Raw genomic sequence first — 21,421 nt, 5'->3', positions numbered from 1 at the left:
GCTCCCCATAGTTTTTAACTTGCTGCGCCAGGAGACGGAGTCAAGCCGGCGACCCTCTGGATTGCGAGTGCAGAGTGCCGACCGTTACACCGCACTGCTGTGGAAGCATCTGCATGTTTAGTGCGTGTGTGCACGCGTGCGCGTGCTCAAGAGTTACGTCGCAATTTGTGCTCGGGCCTCCCAAAGGGGAAAGCGCGCAGCTACCAGTCGTATCCCCAAGCTCGATGATAATAAAAAAATATCATGATGCAGTCCGTTTGAACAGTTATCACGTGCACAGTGGCCTGAGCGTAACTCCTGAGATCCAGCTTCACTGGTCGACACTAATAGAAACACGAATTTAATACGATTAATGACCCTTCCTTTGCACAAACAACATCTCAATTCAGTCTCAAGACCGCGCATTCGTAAAGGTCATAATTGACATGATTTGAAAATTATTCTCCAGTAATTTCAGGGAACGGATGTCATCCGAGCGTGCTAGTGAGATTCAGTCTCTTATGAGAGAGGACACGGTGGTCATCCAAACAGGCTTCAATTCAAGTCTCAGAGACTTGGATTTCAGAAGGTCACACAGTTTGAGACAGATCTGCCAATTCATTACTGGGTAATTTAAAACAATTGAAATAATGTAAGCATGCTGTTGGGTTTCCACACTGATTGGTGTGCTGAAGTATGATCAAATAACCCCCATGGACGAGGTGTGGGGAAACCTTCATCCGTCAGTGCAGTGAGAATGCCTGGAATTGCTATTTTATTGGCTTTTACACGCTCAGCTATTGCGGTTGAGCAGGTATTGTAGTTCAGCAGGGACAATACATACCAGTCCGCAATTTTATTTGCAGGTAGCGTGTGTGCTGGATAGAGGGCGGTTAGGTTACAGAGAAAACCATTGGAGTGGCAATCAGAGGCCGCCAACTAAGGGCCAAGGCCTAGAGAGTAAATAACAAAATATTAAATGCCTTTATTTACCCAGGAAAGCCTCGCCAGAAGAGTGTTTCAACCCAGACTGTGCCGATGAGACTGCAGGGGGCAGACCCCCGGCGGTCAGCTGTCAAAATTCGCAAACCGGCTACGGGATTTTCTCCTGGCAGTTGTGTCGAGGTGCGGTACGGTGGGACCATTGGTCGGCCGAGAGGCCTGTGTTTGGGCACTTGGGAATATAAAAAAAAACCTGGGATTTTACTAAAACGGGCGTGAAAGAGCGTAATATTTGAGCATTGCACGGGAGAATCTTTAACGCCCTCCACGCGGCAGATGGTGGGGCCCTTTAGCAGTGGAGGCCCTCCAAAAAAAACAGGCATCCGTAGAGAGAACGGAGCCATCGCGTGCGTGCAAAGGGGCCCAAGTATTTAAGTACGCTGCACTAATAGGCGCTAAAAGCACATCGTGGGCAACGCGTATTCAGAAAAAAAAATGGGTTCACTTACAACAGACACGGTGGAAAATGGAACACTCTTAAAAGGGGCTACATCAACTTTCGTGCCTCGCTTGTCATGTCATTTCCTATCCCAATATCACCAACAGAGCGGAATCGTCTTTGGAAGAAACCCCTGCTTAAAGCTTTGAGATTTTACGCTAACATTTTCAGAGTTACATTTTTTGTCCACAAGTAGAGCTAGAACAATTTGTCAAATAAGTCGATTAAACAATGAAAAATTGCAATGGACTGCTTTTGTGTGTGGCCCATTACTCGGGGCACCTTGAAGAATGGCGGCCGCCCCCAGTGTGACGCGGCCGATGATTCTGATGACATATTCTTAGCTCTTTCAGTAAAGTCACGTTGAAGGGAAACAATAAAATAATAAAATATATATAAAACAATAAAAATTATCACGACGTTTCGACCATAACACAAACCGACACACCTGATGACGACCGTTTGTGTTATGGTCGAAACGTCGTGAGAGTTTTTTTATTGTTTTATATATATTATTATTTTATTGTTTCCCTTCAACGTGACTTTACCGAAAGAGCTAAGAATATGAATTACTGCAGTCACGAAAGCTTTAAATAAAAAATTTAAGATTCTGATGACATTGATCACCAAGCCCTTCCCCACCACGTGGGAAGAACTGATACTTTTTTACAAGACTATTTGTGTTATCAGGTTAGTCCAACTTATTGAACCGAAAATCCGAAGAGTAATTCATTTCTTTGAAAAATCAGAGGACCCAGCTCTAATGCTTACAACAACAAAGTATATCCCATTCCAATATAAGGATTAGAAACTTTAATCAAACTGGAAGAATCCGATGAGCTACAAAGCTCCCACTTCCATTGAACACGATCATAGTTTTCACACACTCTAAAAAACAGTGGAAAGGAATCCCCATGAATGATGCTCAAACAATAGCCTAAAATGGGCTGCATTTGCAAATAGATAATCCATCTAATGGCAAGTTGTTTAGAGAGTGATACATCATCCTTATACAAAGCATTTAGAGCACATGGAATCTATTCCATCTGTATTGACCAGTGAGGCTGCACCAGGAATGACATTTCAATTGTTTTGGCGAGAACAAAATCTAACGTTTAACTTGTAATCAGGATACAAAGGTGAGGCAATGTTGCACATCTTAAGTCCAAACCTTTCCGTGAAACGCAGTCCTGAAGCCACGCTTTGAGCTTCATGGCGAGAAAAGCTTTGACCAACAAACGCATGGTTCTCTAAGTGATGCTATGGGCCTCTATGCGAGTCAAGGGTGAGTAGGCCGAGGCCATCAGCCCATTTACGCGTGCGGCTCCGGTTTAATAACGTCACGAGACAAAGAATCCACGAGGAGCTCTCAAGGAGTGAAAGAAGTGCAACTCTACGTGTTAGAGAATAGCCGACGAACGCTAACAATTGTCCCAGACAAATAAATAGGGTTCTAAAATCATATTCCTGGAGCCATTCTCCTTAAGACATGACCGAGCAATTTCATCCTTTAGCTATTCTCCATCAATACATTATTAACTAAGCCTCAGCGCTCCAGTTTTTCCTTAAAGCCATGGGCCTAGCTGTAAGGTAAGTCCTTGCCTAACACGTTTTAACACAACACATTTTCGCTAATCACACGGTTCTTCTATTTGGGAACACATTCTGCACAACGTGGAATGCGTACCGTTATAACGCGGTTTCTAAGTAGTCGAAGGCGAACTACTTTCTTGACCTGCGCAGCTGGGCGGAGTGATACAGTACGCAGTGCACCCTCATCTCAGTTCGTTGACCCCGCCATGGGATGACTGCTGGCTGATTTTACAGTTCAAATGTGATTCAGTAGCGGTAATGTACCTATGTTTGCTTGCATGCATGTTCACCACAAGTACGTGTGGTTAATGCAGACATGATTCCTTGCAAAAGGTATCTAATTGGTGTGTGAACATCTTAACAGCTGTTTTATTGCCAGAAAGGGTAAATCCTATTCTTATTTTTTAATGTACATATGTATTTTTTACTTCTTTCGCACTATACGTAGCCAACCGTGGTCATTGGAGGTGCGGTAATTCATCGCTGAACGTATGTTTGCTTAACGAGGTACATTTCAGGAATGCATCTATACCGCATTAAATGAGGAATGACTCTTGCAGGCATTAAGCCATATGTACCTGCAGTATGGTCCTTATGCTGGCACGGTTCCTAACTCAAACCCCGGAAACAATAGCACCTATGAACCTGAGCTCCAATACAATAGCAAAGTTAAGCCTGGCGAGTGTTCGGATCGGTGACCATCAATCAAAAACGCGTGTTATAGGCTGCAGGATAGTGTTGTGGTCAGCAACAGAACGCACCTGCTGTAATGCACTATACTTCTTTGCTCACACGTCTACGCTCCCCGCTTTCACGCACCAAAGCGCACTGACCAGCCGTGGTGAGGTATGGTCAAGTAAGCCCCACAACCCACACAGCACGACGATGTTCCTTCGCGCAGCAGTGGCCTGTGTACATGCATAGCATACAAAGCACCGAAAACGGAAGACACAATAAGCCAACTGACATTTCCTTTTCCTTTGAACCTTCTCTCTCTGCCTGCAATGTTACTGTATTGTTGGGCTCGAATAATCTGGCTTGGTTGTTGTGGTGTCTCAGGCGCTTCATTATGGAACTGCACTGGCGAAGTGCATCATCATACGCTCGTGATGCAATGCAGCAATTTGTCCTGGAGAGTCGAGTTCTGTCGACCGGAGTCCGTGTTTTGCAGGAGGGCCCTGCGCACGTGGTGACGCGCATGAGGCTCTTGTGTCTACAGCGTTGATAAACGTCCCAAATAGGTTCATGAATATCGGCTCAACTCCAGCAGACCGTCTGTTAAGAATCTTCTTGGAAAAAAAAGAATTCTTAACACTTAGAGATTTTCCTGGATAAGCTAAGAAACCATTGTTATCACCGTTATGAATTACATTTTCGAGGAAATCGTGTACCTTCCACAGTAAATGCCCAAAAATTATCCTCAGGGCAGGAAGGTGGAAAAAAAATCATGTTTCCGCATTTCTCAAGCGTACAACCGAGTGCTGTGGATCGCAGGGGAAGATTGCATGTGAACACCAACGCCTAAATTAAATTCACGTCATGGTCCATCCTGTATGTGCGTATGTTCAACTTCTTTTGCACTCTACGTAGCTAACCGTGCTAATCGGAGGTGCGGGGGGGGGGGTAAATACAACAAACTAAACACAAAAAAGCAGTTAGAAAGCAATGAGTTTTTAATCTAGTTTGACGATTTAAAGGTGCACAGCTACAGTGTCTTCCTAATATCGGAAGGAAGAGCATTCCAGACGGCCACAGGAGCGCATCTGAAAGCGCCACGCGATACTGTAACCATCTTTGTTTGATGGCTCGGCAAAAAATTCCTGGCCTAAAGCAACACTTCACATACAAAGACCTCCCCATTTAAACTACTCATGCTGTTTGGGGAAAGTGCGGTGGGTAACCAGACACGATAGCCAACCAAGCCACATGAGGCATTGGGGGGGGGGGGTTAATTGGAAGTGGTTCGGCCACCTGAGTCTCTCCCCAGGTTAAGGTTGAGACAAAACCTCGGGAGGATCCAGGGACAGGTTCAGATGTGCAACACTGATGTTGGTCACGAGCAGGAATTGAACCAGGTTTAAAGCACCCTTTTCCACCACCGCCCCTCGCAATGTACACACACACGTAAGCAATCCACGTCCTCAATTCAACAAGAAATAATTTCAGCAGCGTAGTTTCTCCGCGGCTATATGCTGGATTTTTCGCCCACTATTAAAACCAATATCACCTACCTATTAATGATATGCACATCAAAATGTTACAGATTAGCCATGAGCTCAAAAACCCGATCTTGATTCCTGGCCACAGGCATCATGAGTGGCGAGTGGTATCTGAATTGGTCTTGGGTTGCCACCCCCTTCACCAATCTGCACTGACCAGCGTGGTGAAGTATGGTCAAACAATCCCCGATGCCTGACAGAATGGAGTTGCGCTCGTTCAGCAGTGGATTTACAAAGGGCTGTAAATTGTTATCATATATTTATTTTAACTATCATTAAGTGACCACGGCGAGTAAAGACTGCCTTTAGTAAGTGACAGTCGCTGGAAGGATTGTCAGAGAAGTTATTATCTTTAATGAGATATAAACTGGACGTTTAATAGACAAGCGTGGATAATAATAATAATATCAGCTACGCTGCAGATGCACACCACATGAACGACTGTGCACTGCGAACTAAATTGGCCGGGGGCTTCTGTGGCAATTTATTAGAAACGCAGAGGTGAGCAGGACCAAGATTACGCGAGGAGAGAGGGAGTGGGAAGAGCAACGGTGATAAACACAGAAAGCTCTTCGGATACCGAGACGAGAGGAGGAGAGCGACGGAGAGACACGCAAACGCACAGAGGAGAGAGCCGTCGGCGATATTTGTACGTTACATCTGCGACGGAAAAGACATTTGCGCATGCCTTTCGGGAACGTTGAAGTAATGCGTGGCGGCAAAAAAAAAAAAAAGGTGGCATGGAAACAAAGCGGAATGCAAGTGAGTAACGACAATAAATCAGTGGCAATGTTTAGGGTCCCGGAGCAGCAAACGGGCACGTACGCTGTCGGAAGAAACAGATGCGAGCGGCACACCACGGTCATCCTTGCGATTACGCTGCACGATGATAGAAGCGGTTTGCATTTACTTTGACGCGCCGTGGACGACTGCCCTTTTTAAAGAGCAGGAGTGAAAGCGTAAAAGAGCACGCGGGGGGGGGGGGGGGGGGGACGAGTAGCCGTAGAGGGAAAGGGGAGTTTGATATTATTGCGGGCCACTGTGACAAAATTGTATTGATCTTACCGGGATAACCATCTCCTTGCACCATGACGCGGAAAAAAAGATTCCCAGGCTGAAGCAGGAGCAGCGGCAGCAGCTGCAGTGACAACAAGGGTACGCTGGTCCCGCGCTATATACCGGTTAACCAATCGCCAGTCGCGCAATCAGCTATCCGAAACGAGGAAGGGAACCAAAAAAAACGTAATTGAAAACAATCGGTACGACGATCCAACCGCTGTGGGGCAGAGGGGACCCCCCTCCCGTAATTAGGGGAGTGAGGCAGGATCCAGTGACGGAAGTGAGGAAGGGAAGTGGATGGGTGGGTGGAGAGCGAGGAAGAGAAGCAAGAGATAAAAAAAGAGAGAGAGAGAGAGAGGGGAACGGATTACCAAAGGGGGATTTTTTTTTTTTTTACGGGAGAGAGACGGGAGGACGGGATGCGGAGGAGAGGGAGGGAGCGCGACGACGCGACGCTGGGGGCTGCCGCTGAAATCCACCGCAGCACCGCCACGCCGCATTGTTAAAGCGAGGGGGTTGAGCAGCGAGTGCCGGTGTCGGCACGCGGGGGTCGGGGGGAGATCGATCAACGTCCCGCAGGGGCGGCGAGTGGGCCCCTTGCGCATGATCCACACGCAGATTGGCACGGTGTCCGCACGCGCGCGCGCGCTGGAGACCTCGGGGAGATGGAAGTGGGGGGGAGGGGGGGGGGGCGTCATGGTGGAAGAGGGTGGAAGGGAAATGGACGGAAGGGTGGGGAGGGGTTAAGAAAGCGGGGAGTTGGTGATGGAGGTTACGGCAGATGTAGGGGAAGGCATTCAGGCAGCGAGCCTGTGGATAAAGCCTCGAGAATCGCACGCGGAATTCCATTCGATCTATCTGCTTTGTCTTTCGTCGGGATGATCCTTTTTTTGTTTCAGGAATGCGTCCCCCGTTAAAAGAGCGGTCAGAAGAGGACATCGAGACGTAAGCGACCGCCGCTTGATCACAACCCAAGCGAACACGTGCTTTCCAGCGCGCCGCCGCTTGAGAATAATAATAATACGGTGACGATGAAACGGTTACAGGAATGCAGAGTGAGTGCCAGGAGACCGACCGACCGCCCGGCGCGCAAAACCTTTCCGAACAATGACCTCCCCCCCCCCCCCCACATCTCGAGTGCTACAACAAGAACAGACCTCTCCACGCCTAATCTGGAATCCATCAGCGTCATCGTTCGTCGAAGATGACAACGCTCCTTCATGGCCTCTTTTTACAAAGCGGCCCGTGGCATTCAATGCGAGCGTCCACAACACGAATGCAAATCGCTGGAATGTCGCGAGTGCTGCCTGCTTTATCCGCGATGCCTCGGTACGTCTTTACAAGCCAGGCTCTAATTGAGATTTTTTTTAATATGGGTTGGGTGGCTGGGCGGGTAGGTGGCTGGTTGAGAGAGGGCTTGGCTGATATACATGTGGTGGTGATACCATGGGTGGAATTGTGTTCGAGGGGACGGCTTTTAGCCTTACCAGCACACACACAAGCGTAAGAAACACTTGTGCACACGCACATACAACGGCAACAATAAACAGCCGCCATTCTCTGAAAAGTGCAGGTGATGTTACCACAGAGCTTGTGCCAGGCTAGGTGCACTTTTGAGGCCACGTGCTATGTCGAAAGTCAGCTGTCACAGGAGAGACTCAGGTATTGAGGGTTAAATGACTGAGGATTGGCAAAATATATCACGTGTGCACCCCCACTATGCCACAAATGGTGGCAAAGTACACACACAGAAGCAAACATACGGGCACAAATCCATAATAGTTTTTTTTGGGTTACTTCGCGTAAATATAAATGTGTTGTTAAACCCGACACCACCCGACACAGCCAATTAGTAAGGTTAGTCACGTAGACAGAACATGCCAATTCGTACAGCACACCGGTGTGTTGGAGAGCAAATCCACAACATTTACATTCGAACGCCGCTTAAAATGGGCACAAATACAAATTCCGCTTAAAATGGGCCCAAATATACAAAGATAACCCATATAGCCTTAACAGATTGTAGGAGCAAGTGCTGTTAGAGAGGACCTTTGAAGGCCGGCACAGCACACGAGGGGGGGGGGGTGGCTAGCACCATGCCTGGCTGTCTTTGTCTCTCAGGTGGCTATGTTTACACACCACACCAGGTACTCATTTGAGGCTAAGTCGGCCTAGGGGAGGCCCAGGACCAGTAAAGATAATAGTCACTGGTGTTGACGGAGCGGGAATCGAACCAGGGTTGCTGGGTTCGTAATGCAGCGTGCTTACTGCTGCTCACAATTATACCCACACGCACACAATTTAGGAAGCGTGCACGTGCATCTGCCTGCACGTACATGCACAGAGGTATCTGTGATATGGGCATACAGACACGTACAACAAAAACCACATACGCACTCACACCGAGTGTGGAGTGGCCTTCATCCGCGCACAAGCGCACACACAAACGCAGGCACGTACGAGGGCATGCACACACACACACACGCGTGCACGCGAGAGCGCAGACACAACTGACGCACCGCGGGGGCCATCAATGGGCGTTTGGCGCAGTGGGCGAGAGGGAGCGGAGGAAGAGAGATGCAAATGAGCAACGCACGATACGGGACGCCGATCGGAGAGATATCGACAGGCTTAGACACCGAAGATGAGATCTCTACTGCAAGAGGTACAATCAAAGGCACAGACAATATATATGAGGAACAGTGGGAGGGGAGGGGTGGGGGAGGGGAGGGGTGGGGGAGGAGAGAGGAAAAGACAGAGATATCGACAGGCATAGACACCGAAGATGAGATCTCTACTGAAAGAGGCACAATCATAGACATAAACATTATATATGAGGATTGGGTTGTAGGGGAGGGGAGGATTATAACAGTCCAGTTGAAATGAGCAATGTCCCAGAGGCTGGCACGAAGAGATATCGACCCCACTGAGAACCAAGCGTGTTCTTTTGCTCAGCACGATATCTCACGCGTTGACGATGCCGCACCACGTGGAGAGGAACAAGTCACAATTACGTCGCGTTTGTCTATTGCACACGCTTCCTACGACGACGGGGGGGGCGGCCCAACGAGGCACGCGCATCCACACACACACACGTGGGCGGGAGTGGGCGCGCAGGCAGGCACCGTGCGATGCACCTCGAGGGGTCCCCGCGCTCACGGTCACATAATTAGTGGAACATGCACGAGCGCCGTGATCGGCCTCTCCAGCCACGGTCAACAGTCACCGAGCGGAGGAGGAGGCACGTGACAAGAGCACGCTCGAGGTCATCGTTGGTTTCAACGCAGATTCGGCCGGGCTGGATTTGAGGGTTCTCGAGCCGACGTAAGTTGCGGTCGACCGCTGCTGTCCGACAGCCGCGAGGCGCGAAGCACAGCCAGCGGAGCAACAGGGCTATGCTTGGAGCGATGATCCTCAATGTGTGCGAAGCTAAGGCTGCAGAAATGGTGATTATTAGATTATATAAAAAAATAATTGTGTTGATTGTTGATTAGTTGAATATGCTACGTATAATCACTTACAGTCCTGTACTGATCCACTGCTGCATGAAGGCCTCCACACGCTGCGTGGGTCGTGGGATTATTTAACTGTGCTTCACCATACTGGTCAGTGCGGGTAGGTGACAGGGGGCCCCAGGACAAGTTCAGATATTGACCGCCACTGGTGAGAGTCGGAGCAGGGATTCTAAAACTAAAGTCACCCAGGTTCATAGCCCAGCGGTGAGCCAGTGTGCCACTGCTTCACCCAGATATATTATCATATAATTTGCATGTATTATAAATAATCAATGTATGTTGTGATTGATAAATCCATTAAATACTGTATGTCTCATACTAAAATAAAGTCCAGTATTCATGAATTCCCACAGAATCTCAAGACACCTTTTTAAGGAGAGTAATGAATTAGGAGGTTTGGATAATTCCTTATTGAAGTATCCGGAGAAAAGCCACACACACGACAGAACAATGCTTTCACCAAACTATCATTTTTTTGTACCAACATCAGAAGCAGCAGCATCACCATTGGCAGTCATCATAATCATCATTGGTAGCACCATCCTTAAACTGCAGCAGCAGCAGCATCATTGTCTTCAGCTGCAACAAATTTACCATAATAATCATCATCATCCCCAGCAGCATCATTACCATCACCAACAGACAACCACACAACCATCAGCACCCGTAGCAGCAGCAACACCAGCAGCAGTAACACCATCATCATTATTGCATACGTGGCCTCCACCAATTAAAAAGGTTTTTCTAACAATCACATGTGCATATTCTAACTAATGTTTAGATCATCGATTAAAACGCTTCGAATAGCGGTGTGCTGCTCAAATGGGTATTGAGGCAGTGCTCATCTCCTGTTAGCGGCCCTGAGGCAGTGGTGGAAATTCCACAGTCATATGACGGGGACACGCCTATCCATAGGATAACCATTGCTGACTTTCCTCACGAAGTGGTACTGGACCCAGGAGGGATGGTGGGCTGGGTTAACCACCAATCAGGAATGTGAACTCGCAACCTTCCCACCAAGAGACACTCGCTCAACTGCGATGCCACACGGCCGGATACACAACGCATGCCACCTTTGTTGGAACATTTCTCATGAACTTCAATAGGTGTCAATTTTACACCTGGCTATACAGAGACACGGAACACCACACTGGGGCCGAAGGATGCCGTGGGTATTATCCCATTAAATCTGCAGGGCCCGGAACGAAAGCGAGGCAGGGCTGTCCAAATGTTTCAACCTTTCTTCAAAAATTGGGTCCTCCGTAAAAAATACATGTAATGCATCTGCTCTGGTAAATATCAATAATACATTTTTTAAAATCTGGGTTTCATGGGAGGGGGATGGTGGAGGGAGGGGGATGGTGGAGGTAGGGGGACATCACGCCAATCGCCCCAGATTTGGATCCACCACTTGGTCCCGTAACGTATTTCCCTGCTACAGCTTGTACGAAGTGGATATTTTAAATCGCATTACGCAAACGTTGTCCAATCCGCTATCCTGCCCGAGATGGGGAAAAGAAAAAAAGATGGCTGCAGTCAAGTGGACAGCTTTGGAAATTAAATGCATTCATCTATAACGTCAAGTGGAAATCTGATTGTGACATTTGCCGGGATAAGAGCCCTGCTGCTGCTGCTGCTGCTGCACAGTGGAAAACTCCAAGTGCCACCCCAGATGCAATCATTGAGGCAGCAGCAGGGGCAGTCCATTGGGTGAAGAGCAAAGCATTTGCTGGATTAAACATTTTAGGCGAAGGTGGCCGACCTGCAATCGCTTGCTCACCGCCACTGCTTGGAGTGGAAACTTTACCCCACCGCACATTACCTGCTGACCAACTGTGGTCTACCCATGTGTACTGCTGGGTGCAGAGCGGTTGGGAGATTTAAGACGAAACATTAAAAAAGACTATGTATTCCTCATGGAACCTCCTTTGCCAGTACCAAAATATGATCATAGGTTTTTTCCCCTTTTTTCTTGCAACAAAACAGGTGTTAAGATGTTAAAACACCAAACTGAATCATTTTACAAGGAATCATGTCTGCATTAACCACAATGCTTGTGGTCAGAATGAAAACAAAAAACACTGATAATATGTGCATTGTCCTTGAAACTGATTGGTCCACACCAGAGACAGTTTTCTTGATTCCTTGTAAAAAATATTTCAGTTTGGTGTTTTAACATCTCAACACCTGTTCTGTTGCCAGAAAAAAAGGGGAAAAACCTATTATCACTATGTATTCCTCTCCTTGAAGCAGTTTAATGTTTGGCCAATCCCTCAATAGGTATGTGTGTGTCAGGAGGATGCCGGATAACGTGGAGGAAATAAATGCGGATTGGACAAGAGCGCTTAAATATAGCACAGATAGATCAGTGGCCTGCTTGGTATACTCCAACCTGACATCACAGTAGGTTGCGAGTATCCCAGCCCATGCACCAGAGTCATTCATTAAGGCTGTAATATTTTTTTGTTTTCATGAAACTTAAAACAGAAGCAAAAATGACCCATGTATCCCCAAATCACACGCTATAAATGTCCAAACCCCAGATATCAAACGCGAAGTGCTGGGCAAGATCCAGCTGCTGTCGAGTGAAATCACATCAGAATGGATCTGGATCTGAGTGGAACAGCTTCTGGGATTTGGAGTGTACCATTTTACTGTGGAGGCCGGGGGGGAGAAGGGGCACCTGGGGTGTTCACGCCGAAATGGGTCATACCATCATGCGGTTACTGACGGGTACACATGATGCGATTGCACTTTTGCAAATGTATTCACACGTGATATGGGCACTAATGCATTGCGGGTTAGTGAAGGTTCCCCAGTACAGAGTACTGCCTGGTAGTGGTGGTGATGTAACAAGGATATTATGAAGTGAATTATGCCACTTCATACCTGTTTAAAGTGTATATGATGATTCCAGTCTATGATTTACATACCATGGATTTAAGCAGTATGTTAATGTGCTACAAAACATTATTGACTAAGGTTAATTCGTAAGGAATGATAGAATAGCGTACGCAACATCATACCTGTCTATGTTGTTAATAATAACTAATTCTCTACCACTGTATCGATATTTCTCTTTTTCATTCATGAATCATGGGCATAACTAACATGTCCAAGTCCTCGAAGGCACTATGGGCCCAACTCACATTTTCAAACGTCGCTTTTCATTCCATTTTTGCCAAACACGCATCGACATCTCTATTATGAACAATGGGCCAAAATCATCATCTGTATTTATACTGGAGAAATCCGATGAGCTATAAAGCCCTTTTTCACAGATGCACGGTAAGGGAACGGGGTCGGAACGTTACAACAACAATCGCCAACGTTACGTGTTACGACTGTTTTGAGAAACCACAATTCTCTCCCACTGTGCACATCTACTGATGACAATAAGCACAGCAAACAAAATAGACAACCAAGACAAACACTGACTTGACACGGGACATTGCAAATTCACATCCCTGCGCTAAACAAAAGCTCTGACAGCAAAGCTCCGGGTGACAGGTGACACGAGCTAAATCTGACATCCACTACAAAGACAAAGATCCACCATGTAGCCTGAATAGACTATTTTGGCAAGTGCTGTTATAGGGAGCACTATGAAGGCTGCCACTGCATACAAGGGGGGGGGGGAAGGTGGGGGTGAGTTTTCTCCCCAACGCTGTTGTTTTTACATAGTGCACGTTACTCATTGAAGGCTGAGTTAACCTAAACGAGGCCCAGGGCCGGGTTGGGTGCCACGGTGGTAAGATGTTAACTACCTCGCCTGGTACACAGGAGGTCGTGGGTTCGATCCCGACCCTGAAGCCTGTGTCTCTCTCTCCGTGGTCACGTGGGTTCTTCTCCGGGTCTCTAATTTACACGTGATAAGGCACTTTATTGAGCTTGAATTTGTGGCCAGGTCGCTTCTGAGAAAGACCGATGTAGCTCAGTGGGCCTTACCTGGTAAAATAAAAATAAACTGAGTTGCAGTTTTTTTTTAGTTTAAATAGTTTTGGGTATCCACCATTGATGGAAAGCTTCGGTCAGGACTCGAACTGGAGCGATCGGGGTTTGCAGCGTAGTAAGCTAACCACCACGCCACCGACATTCACGAAAATCACTGTGTAAAGCCCCAACCACATTGTCACATTGGCAGTAAATTGGCTGCTCATTTTTTTTTCTTTCCACCACTGGTAAATGCCGTGCCGCTTTTCAAGGGACGCACAGCGGGAGCACTTTGCTGATTTGAGAGTTCGTGTGGAGCTTTTGATTCGGTTTGACGCCTCCATCCTCCTCCTCCTGCCCCTCCCTTATCATCCCTCTGTCATTGTGAAGCTGCTTGAAGCCAACTCACCTTGCACGCAAAGCACCCTTATTCTAACATCTATTGAAATAATGATCGGAACGCTGCACAGCTTTGTGGTCACAGCAATGGTCTGGTTAACAAAGCATCAAAAATACAGTACAATGTTCCTTTTGAAATGTAACACACAACCCACGCACGCAAATTACTTTGTCGACGGTTAACAAGGCAAGACAGAGAAATATGCGTGTGTGTGTGCCAAGTGATAAGTAAGATTAAATATGATCGCATGGTATAATTGTTTTGATTATTGTTACATAATATGCTCATTATGCACACGCACAATTATGCAACAATGCATTACATCACAAATTAAAAGACGATATTTCCCTGCTCAAAATACAAATGGGGTGGTGCTCATCACAAATGGCAGCCCCCCAGTAAACGGTGACAATTGCACACTCTCGTGGCAAAGACTAGTCCACAGGAATGATGCGCTGTATTAAATGAACGTTCAAAAGTCATGTTTAAAAACTTAACAGTACAATTACAATATATAAATGCTTATTTTATCCGTGCGTTTAATATATCCCTGCAACTGCACGAAACTGCTAGCAGAAAGGTCTCCACTAGAGGGAGTTCTAGAGAGCTCCCCTTCGAGCAGAGGGTATTTGGCCTACTCTTCCACGCCTACCAGACGTCTGCAAAGAGATGGAAGCACCCACATAATACTCCACCACATGTGACCTGCTGACCGAATCAAGTGATTTTAATACTAATCTGGGTCACGTGTTTGCTTTGCACTCTACATCATTTAAACTGCGGCGGATTATGCAGTTCATTTTACGAACAGCAACAAAATCCTGACAAGAAAAGGTTCCGTATGGGAAAATTAATCATAACCACACCTTTCCGCACAGATGCTGTTTTTCCCCAAATGTATTTTATGCAGAAAAATAGATACCGGGCATGTCCCACTGGGCGAAGACCCCAGGGTCTGCCCAGGACACGCTGGCGGAGCTATGTCGCTCAGCTGGCCTGGGAACGCCTGGGAATTCCCCAGGAAGAGCTCGAGTCTGTCGTCAGGGAAAGGGAGGTCCGGACCGCCCAACTCAACATGCTGCCGCCGCGACCCTCACCACGGCAAACGGATTAAGAAGCGAAGGAACAAACGAATATTCAGGTACACCACAGAGGATATAGAAGGGGGTTTACACGAGCACAAACACATTACGGATGACAGCGTGATGGAAACCTGTCTAAAGCGAACGTTTCAATAAACCATTTTCATAAAATGTACAACCCCCTGGTGTCTTCCCAAGCTCTGATAACCATGTAAAAGAAGGTTAACAAGGGAGGAGGGGGTCCAAAGTTAAACTCGCATTGCTGATCACCCCCCCCCATCGCCTTGAGACAACAGACTACTTTGACGTGCGACCGGGATTTGAACTTGCAAACTTGTTGACTGTCCTAACCCCCATCGGCCCCCTGGCCAGATGTAGCATCACGACGCGTGTGCATTGTACACGGCCCTATTGCCTAACCACAGCTGGACGAGGGCCCCCCTCACATCGTGCGGGTCGTTGGGGTTGTCCACACTTCACCACGCGCTGGTCTATGGGCGTTGGCGAAGGCGGGAAGAACCGGAGCCACATGACACAGTACAACGGTCTTTACTGCACTACCCTCCGATGCGCACACCACCGCATAACCCCATGCACGCCTACAAACAAAACTGGCGTGCATGTAGGTCGCCCATCCCAGCACTATCCAGGCTCGAATCCCTGACGTTAGCCTCTGACGGCATCAGGTGCAACTCCGGGTGATGTGGTCACATGCGATCACAGTTCGCTCCGCGGTACGCACGAAGTGTACGTCGAATTTCTTTTACACGGTACGTAGTCCAACCGTGCTCATCGGGAGGTGCGGGGGAAAGACAACAACAAACTCAACACAAAAAAGCAGTTTAAAAACAACCCCAAAATAGGTGCCGATCGTACCGTCGTGCCAGCCGTCGGGACACCTCACCTTCTGTAAGCTCACCCAAGTCCAGCTCCCCAAGCTCCTCTCCTTCACCCTGGCTCAGCCCCGCAGAGCCGGCTCCGTCCCCTGGCAGCTGCTCGTCCTCCTCCTCATCGTCATCCTCCTCATCGTCCTCCTTGAGGTGGGACAGAGGAGAGGTGGGCGATCCCCGCTGCGGCTGGGCTGGGGCGGGAGCGCCAGGCCCGGCGTCCGGCCCAGCTGCGGTGTCCAGCTGCTTGGGCGTGCAGTCCGTCGCGTCTGCCTGCGACCCGGCGCGCACGTGCGCCTGTCCGTTCGTTCGCACGCCAGCGCCCATCGTCACAGGCGGGAAACACACGGTGGCCGTTCAGAATCAGTGTCTTTAGTCACACTGGTGCAATCCGATGAGCTGCTGGAGATCTGTGAAAAAGAGCTTTATTTGCTCATTGGATTCCTCCAGTAGAAATAAAGATTCTGATTCTGATACCTAGATATTTTTTAACAGATATCCATGAAAAAAAAGCCCACTAAGGTCCCTCCCCAACCCCACCCTCTCGAGCCTACTCGGGCCCTTAGGGCAAGTGCTGTTTGCGAGCACTTATTAATGCAAGGTGAAATGTTACATCTTGGTTTGCCTTCGACGTCATCCAGCAGTGGATTGATCATGTCTCCCCATTGCTGATGTTAACGCACTGTCCCAGGGGCTCCGTTAAGGTTGAGCAGACCCAAGGGAGGGCGAGGAATGGATGACAAGGCTGGAAATGGAGCAATTTCTCCGGGATTATGGCACAGTGCATTGACCACTTTTCCACCACCGCATATGCAGAAAAAAATGGACAAAACGCAAACTTTCTATTTCGGGTTCGTAGGATGCGGCGGATCGTTCAAGTGCCGTTTAAAAGTGCCTCAAAGAGCCAACGAGCAATGCTAATTTCTGTTTATGGTTTTAAACCAGGAAAGGGAGTTTTCACATTCCTATGTTTGAGCCAATCTGTCCATGGCGGATAACCACTGCGGAAGTGCTCTTAGTTAGTGAGCACCTATTAAGTCCGTGATGACACAAAAGCTGGTGGGGGCATGCAACACAAAGATAAATATCCCACGTATAGCCTTAACAAACTGTTGGGGCAAGTGCTGTTAGCGAGTACATGAGGGCTGGCACGGCACACGAGGGGGTAGGTGGCTAACACCACGCAGGGCCATTTTTATCTCCCCAATTATTAATGTTTACACATCGCGTTAGGTACTCATTTGTGGCCGAGTCGACCTAGGGAGGCCCAGGACTGATTCTGATAATCGTCACTGTTGTTGGCCATAAGCAGCAATCGAACTCGGGACGCTTGGTTCGCAGCGCAGCACGCCAACTGTTGCACTACCCCACACACCACACACACTCGGCCACCCGCTTGGCCTCCACAGTACGGATGCTGACCATACCGTCAGCACCTGTGTCTGCTTGGAGGAGGAATGCACATTGCTCGCTTACGAGATGTGGATTAGAAGCATTGACAATGACAAAGGAAATTAAACAAACGCTGAATAGTTAAGAAATAAGCGCAGGGAGGGGACATGCTGGGAATTACACTGAGAGCCACACAGAGGAAGACATCGTACTGACGGTTACACAAAGCGGGCTTGGGCAGGACACGTCGCTAGAAGATAGGATGGTTGACGGTCAACCCTGACGGCACAGCGGCAGCCAAAGGGGTGAACAGCCCTGACAGGAAAACCAACCGCGACAGACGACAGAGGGAGCGATGAGGTCAGCTCACGCGCGAGATGAGCGATGGCGTGAGGAGACCTTCATCCAGCAAGTGGACAGACGACGGCAGATGACGATGACAATTACGATGGGAGGCGGGAGTTGGCGGATCAAGCAGAAAAACGAGGGCTTCACTGCCGCCACTCAGTCACCTGTGCACGATGCACCTCGGCCTCCACCTGCTCTTCTTGGGGAAACTGCGGAGCCATCAGGAGGGTGTGCACGCTGTGCGGCTGCCGACACGGAGACAGAAATATGAGAGGGCAGAGCTTCGGAGTTGGCTGGGTGGCTCTAGGTCAGAGCGCTGGGCTGCAACCGCTGAGATCCCGGAAATCGAATCCAGGCAGGGACGACCACGGACCAAGACCGTCAGCATGTGTGTATGTACGCTGAACTTCTTTCGCACCGTACATAGCCAACCGTGCTAATCGGAGGTGCGGGGGGGGGACAACAAATTAAACAGCGGTGGTGAGCTTCACCATCATGCCAGTTGTTGAAGCAGGAAGCTGCCTCTGATTAAACACAGAGGCAGCTGCCTGATTCGACCCCTGAGACGTCCTGTAACTACCGCCCACTGCTGATAGTCTGTGGTCGTCCTTGTAGAAGGGCTCCTTAGCTAATTGGGATTCTCAGGTGTAGCGAGTTCATGGTCTAAAGCCTGGTCATCAAGGACCGCACAAACCATCACATGAAATATGGTTCCACACTTAATTTGGCTAAATATCAGTTCTAAGAATGCAGAATATTGGTTTGACTGTAATGCGACGGACATTACTCTCAATGGGAGGGCGAGAAGGAAAATGCTGCCCCCAATTCTATGCGAACAAGAGGTCACTTTGAAGGGATCCCGAGAGGGAGCTCGGAGGTATTCACTCCCGCGGGTCATTCTCAAAACACAAAAGAGTGCACCGTTCTCCGAGAGTTCTGATTGGATACTTTGCTTCATAACATGACGACGGCACAATTCGGATAAAATTGTGGAAAATAGACCAAACAAATATTTAAATTAACAGATGTGTATTGTATGTTGAACTTCTTTCAGACCTATGTAGCCAACCGTGCTAATCGGAGGTAGCACACGATTGTCCAACTCTCAAAGCAAACAGATGTTACGTTTTGATTTAAAGCTTTCGTGACTGCAGTAATTCATATTCTTAGCTCTTTCGGTAAAGTCACGTTGAAGGGAAACAATAAAATAATAAATATATAAAACATAAAAAATTCTCACGTTTCACACCTGATGACGACCGTTTGTGTTATGGTCGAAACGTCGTGAGAATTTTTATTGTTTTATATATATTTTATTATTGTATTGTTTCCCTTCAACGTGACTTTACCGAAAGAGCTAAGAATAAGATGTTATGTTGTGAACATACGTCGCGGGTTAAGTGGCCAATACTATCTGGCATGAATGCTAAGGTTCGGTCGCGTGAAAATAAGAGCCCTTTAATAAAGGTTGACTTTTAGGTACTCCGTGATAGTGCTCTCATGACGTCACTGCAGCCGCGTACCTAGCGAGCTGCTATGGCTCGCCTCAAACCCAAGTGAAAGCCTTTCTTTCTCACAAACGAATCTTCAAACGTAAGACGTAGTCAAGGCAGCCTGGGGAGACAGGGCCGTGGTGTGTATCTGGACAATTCCCAAAACACGAGGCAACCTCAGTCAAAAATTACACAATCGTCCAAACAATACATATGGGGTGCCATTCTGCAGAAGAGCACAGAATATATTATTGTATAAAGCATGGCTTATCAATGGAATGAGTCAAATCATTTGACACGCATGAAGCTCAAACGCACCGTCACATCTCAGCACGGATGTAAACGGCAGCTTGCGGTCGGGATTATAGGAACATATTTCCGTAATCGCGTAAAGTGGACCGATCGGAATTGCAGTGCTATTTGATTGATGTGCTATGCCCAGGTAATAGAAGAAGAAAAAGCCGCTGCACGATTACACCAATCATTACCCAACATCTTTATAGCGGCTCACTGACATGTGCGCACAGACACGCGGAAACCGCTCTTGTAGAAGGCTTCAGCTGTGTACTTTTTGGGTAGGCCTCTTCCTTGAACACCCAATGCACTGCCAGAAATGCCCCTTTGCAGCCATACTTGACATACGATGAGAAGGGGAAATTTTGCAATGTCGATGAACACGAATTTCAATACCCGACGGTGAAATGACAATTGTTTAACTTAAGCCGTGAACGGGCAATATGCAAAGCCCTGGCTCAAATGGTGCAAGGGGTGGTTGCACACCTCTGTTTATAGCCCTGAGCCAGTGGTGGATATTCCACAATCCTATGGCAGTGGGCAGTTACTCCACAGGACAACCACCTTTGACATTCCACAAAGTGGTAATAATTGTATTGGCCTCAGAGATGAAAAGCCGAGTCGACCCATAAATAGAATTTGAACTTAAGCCCTTTCAAATTACAGGTCAAACACTGGCCTGCCAGTTTGTGAATAGAACCAAATTAGGATTTATAAAGAGTCTGAATCTACCCACATCTCAATATTCTGCAAAGAAAGAGTGAGCATGTTTATTTTAATTAAAGAAGCAGCCGGTCATGGGTGGTGGAAAAAAGGGAGGTGCTGAGTCTGGACTTGAACAGGGGGGCAGGGAGCCGACAGCACAGATGGCTTGGTCAATACAGAAGAGAGGAGCAGCAGAGAGAATGAGCGACCTCCCACTCAGAGGTTTGACTGGGGGGGGGGGGGCTTTGAAGAAAGCCGTGATTGCTGAAGCGGAGGGGGAGTAGAGTGAGCATAAGTGGTTCAAAAGTGAGACTAACTTTTGGTGAGACACCGAATGTGAAATCCGGTCCATCATTTTGCTCGTATTGAACCAATTGCTACTGAAATGATGCACTCCCAAGAAAGCAGCATGGCTGATGGTTAATATAAAAGAGTGCTTTTATTTTTTTACACAGGAGGGGCAGATAAGCGCCGGTAGACGCATTATCCGCTTATTTATTCCCAGGCAGAGGAACAAGATACCGGCGTACGAATGGTTTTCTATCATAAGCAATGCAACTCTACAGCGGAAGGTGTTTTGGCAATTCCACACAATACAATCGGGTGGCCGTGCATTTCGAGGCAACAGACCAATTCAGAAGGAGCCAGAGGCCACTGGGCTGCTCAACCACCTTGGCAGCAAAGGCTCAGAGCGCCAGGCGGCTTCGTAATCACGATCGTCAAATGAACGCCAGTCGTGGCTACTGACGTACTACAATCACGGAGGGAAAAATGCAAGTTCATTTAAATCAGCCATGCCTTAAATCACACAACAAATTGATCCCGTGCTGCCCGTAGATATATACTCTCAAAGGTATTTTACAAATGAATGTCAAACAGCAGGTTAAGGTTTGTGAATTCACAAAGACTGCTCAGCATACACAAGGACCAACCCCACACCTTCCCCTTTGATGTGCTTTCTGGACATACTGCGAATTGTTTGATGATTTTCGATGTGGTGTGTTTTTTTTGTTTTTTTCCAGTATCACGGATTTCTGTTATTTGTGCTTGTGTACCACCAGCAATGTTTACAAGTACACAA

General features: G+C 47.8%; 1 protein-coding gene across 3 annotated transcripts in view; it reads right to left on the bottom strand.

The window, feature by feature from the left end:
* LOC116948936 (multiple PDZ domain protein-like) overlaps positions 1-21,421 on the bottom strand; it is a 169,847-nt gene that overhangs the window by 82,041 nt on the left and 66,385 nt on the right. For 2 of the 3 annotated variants that reach the window (XM_032966232.2, XM_032966235.2), the window contains exons 22-23: positions 18,013-18,093; positions 16,126-16,405 (exon numbers count right to left, since the gene is read on the bottom strand). In XM_032966232.2, the coding sequence (XP_032822123.2) occupies positions 16,126-16,405; positions 18,013-18,093 (361 nt within the window). The remainder of the gene's footprint in view (positions 1-16,125; positions 16,406-18,012; positions 18,094-21,421) is intronic. The other variant, XM_032966236.2, reaches the window with a different exon arrangement.

This window comes from Petromyzon marinus, chromosome 35 (assembly GCF_048934315.1).
Source record: "Petromyzon marinus isolate PM22_M1 ecotype Great Lakes invasive population chromosome 35, UKy_Petmar_22M1.pri1.0, whole genome shotgun sequence".
In the NCBI taxonomy this organism is placed as follows: Eukaryota; Metazoa; Chordata; class Hyperoartia; order Petromyzontiformes; family Petromyzontidae; genus Petromyzon; species Petromyzon marinus.
Note: the sequence above shows the minus strand (reverse complement) of the source record. Positions and strands in the feature narration are given on the sequence as shown.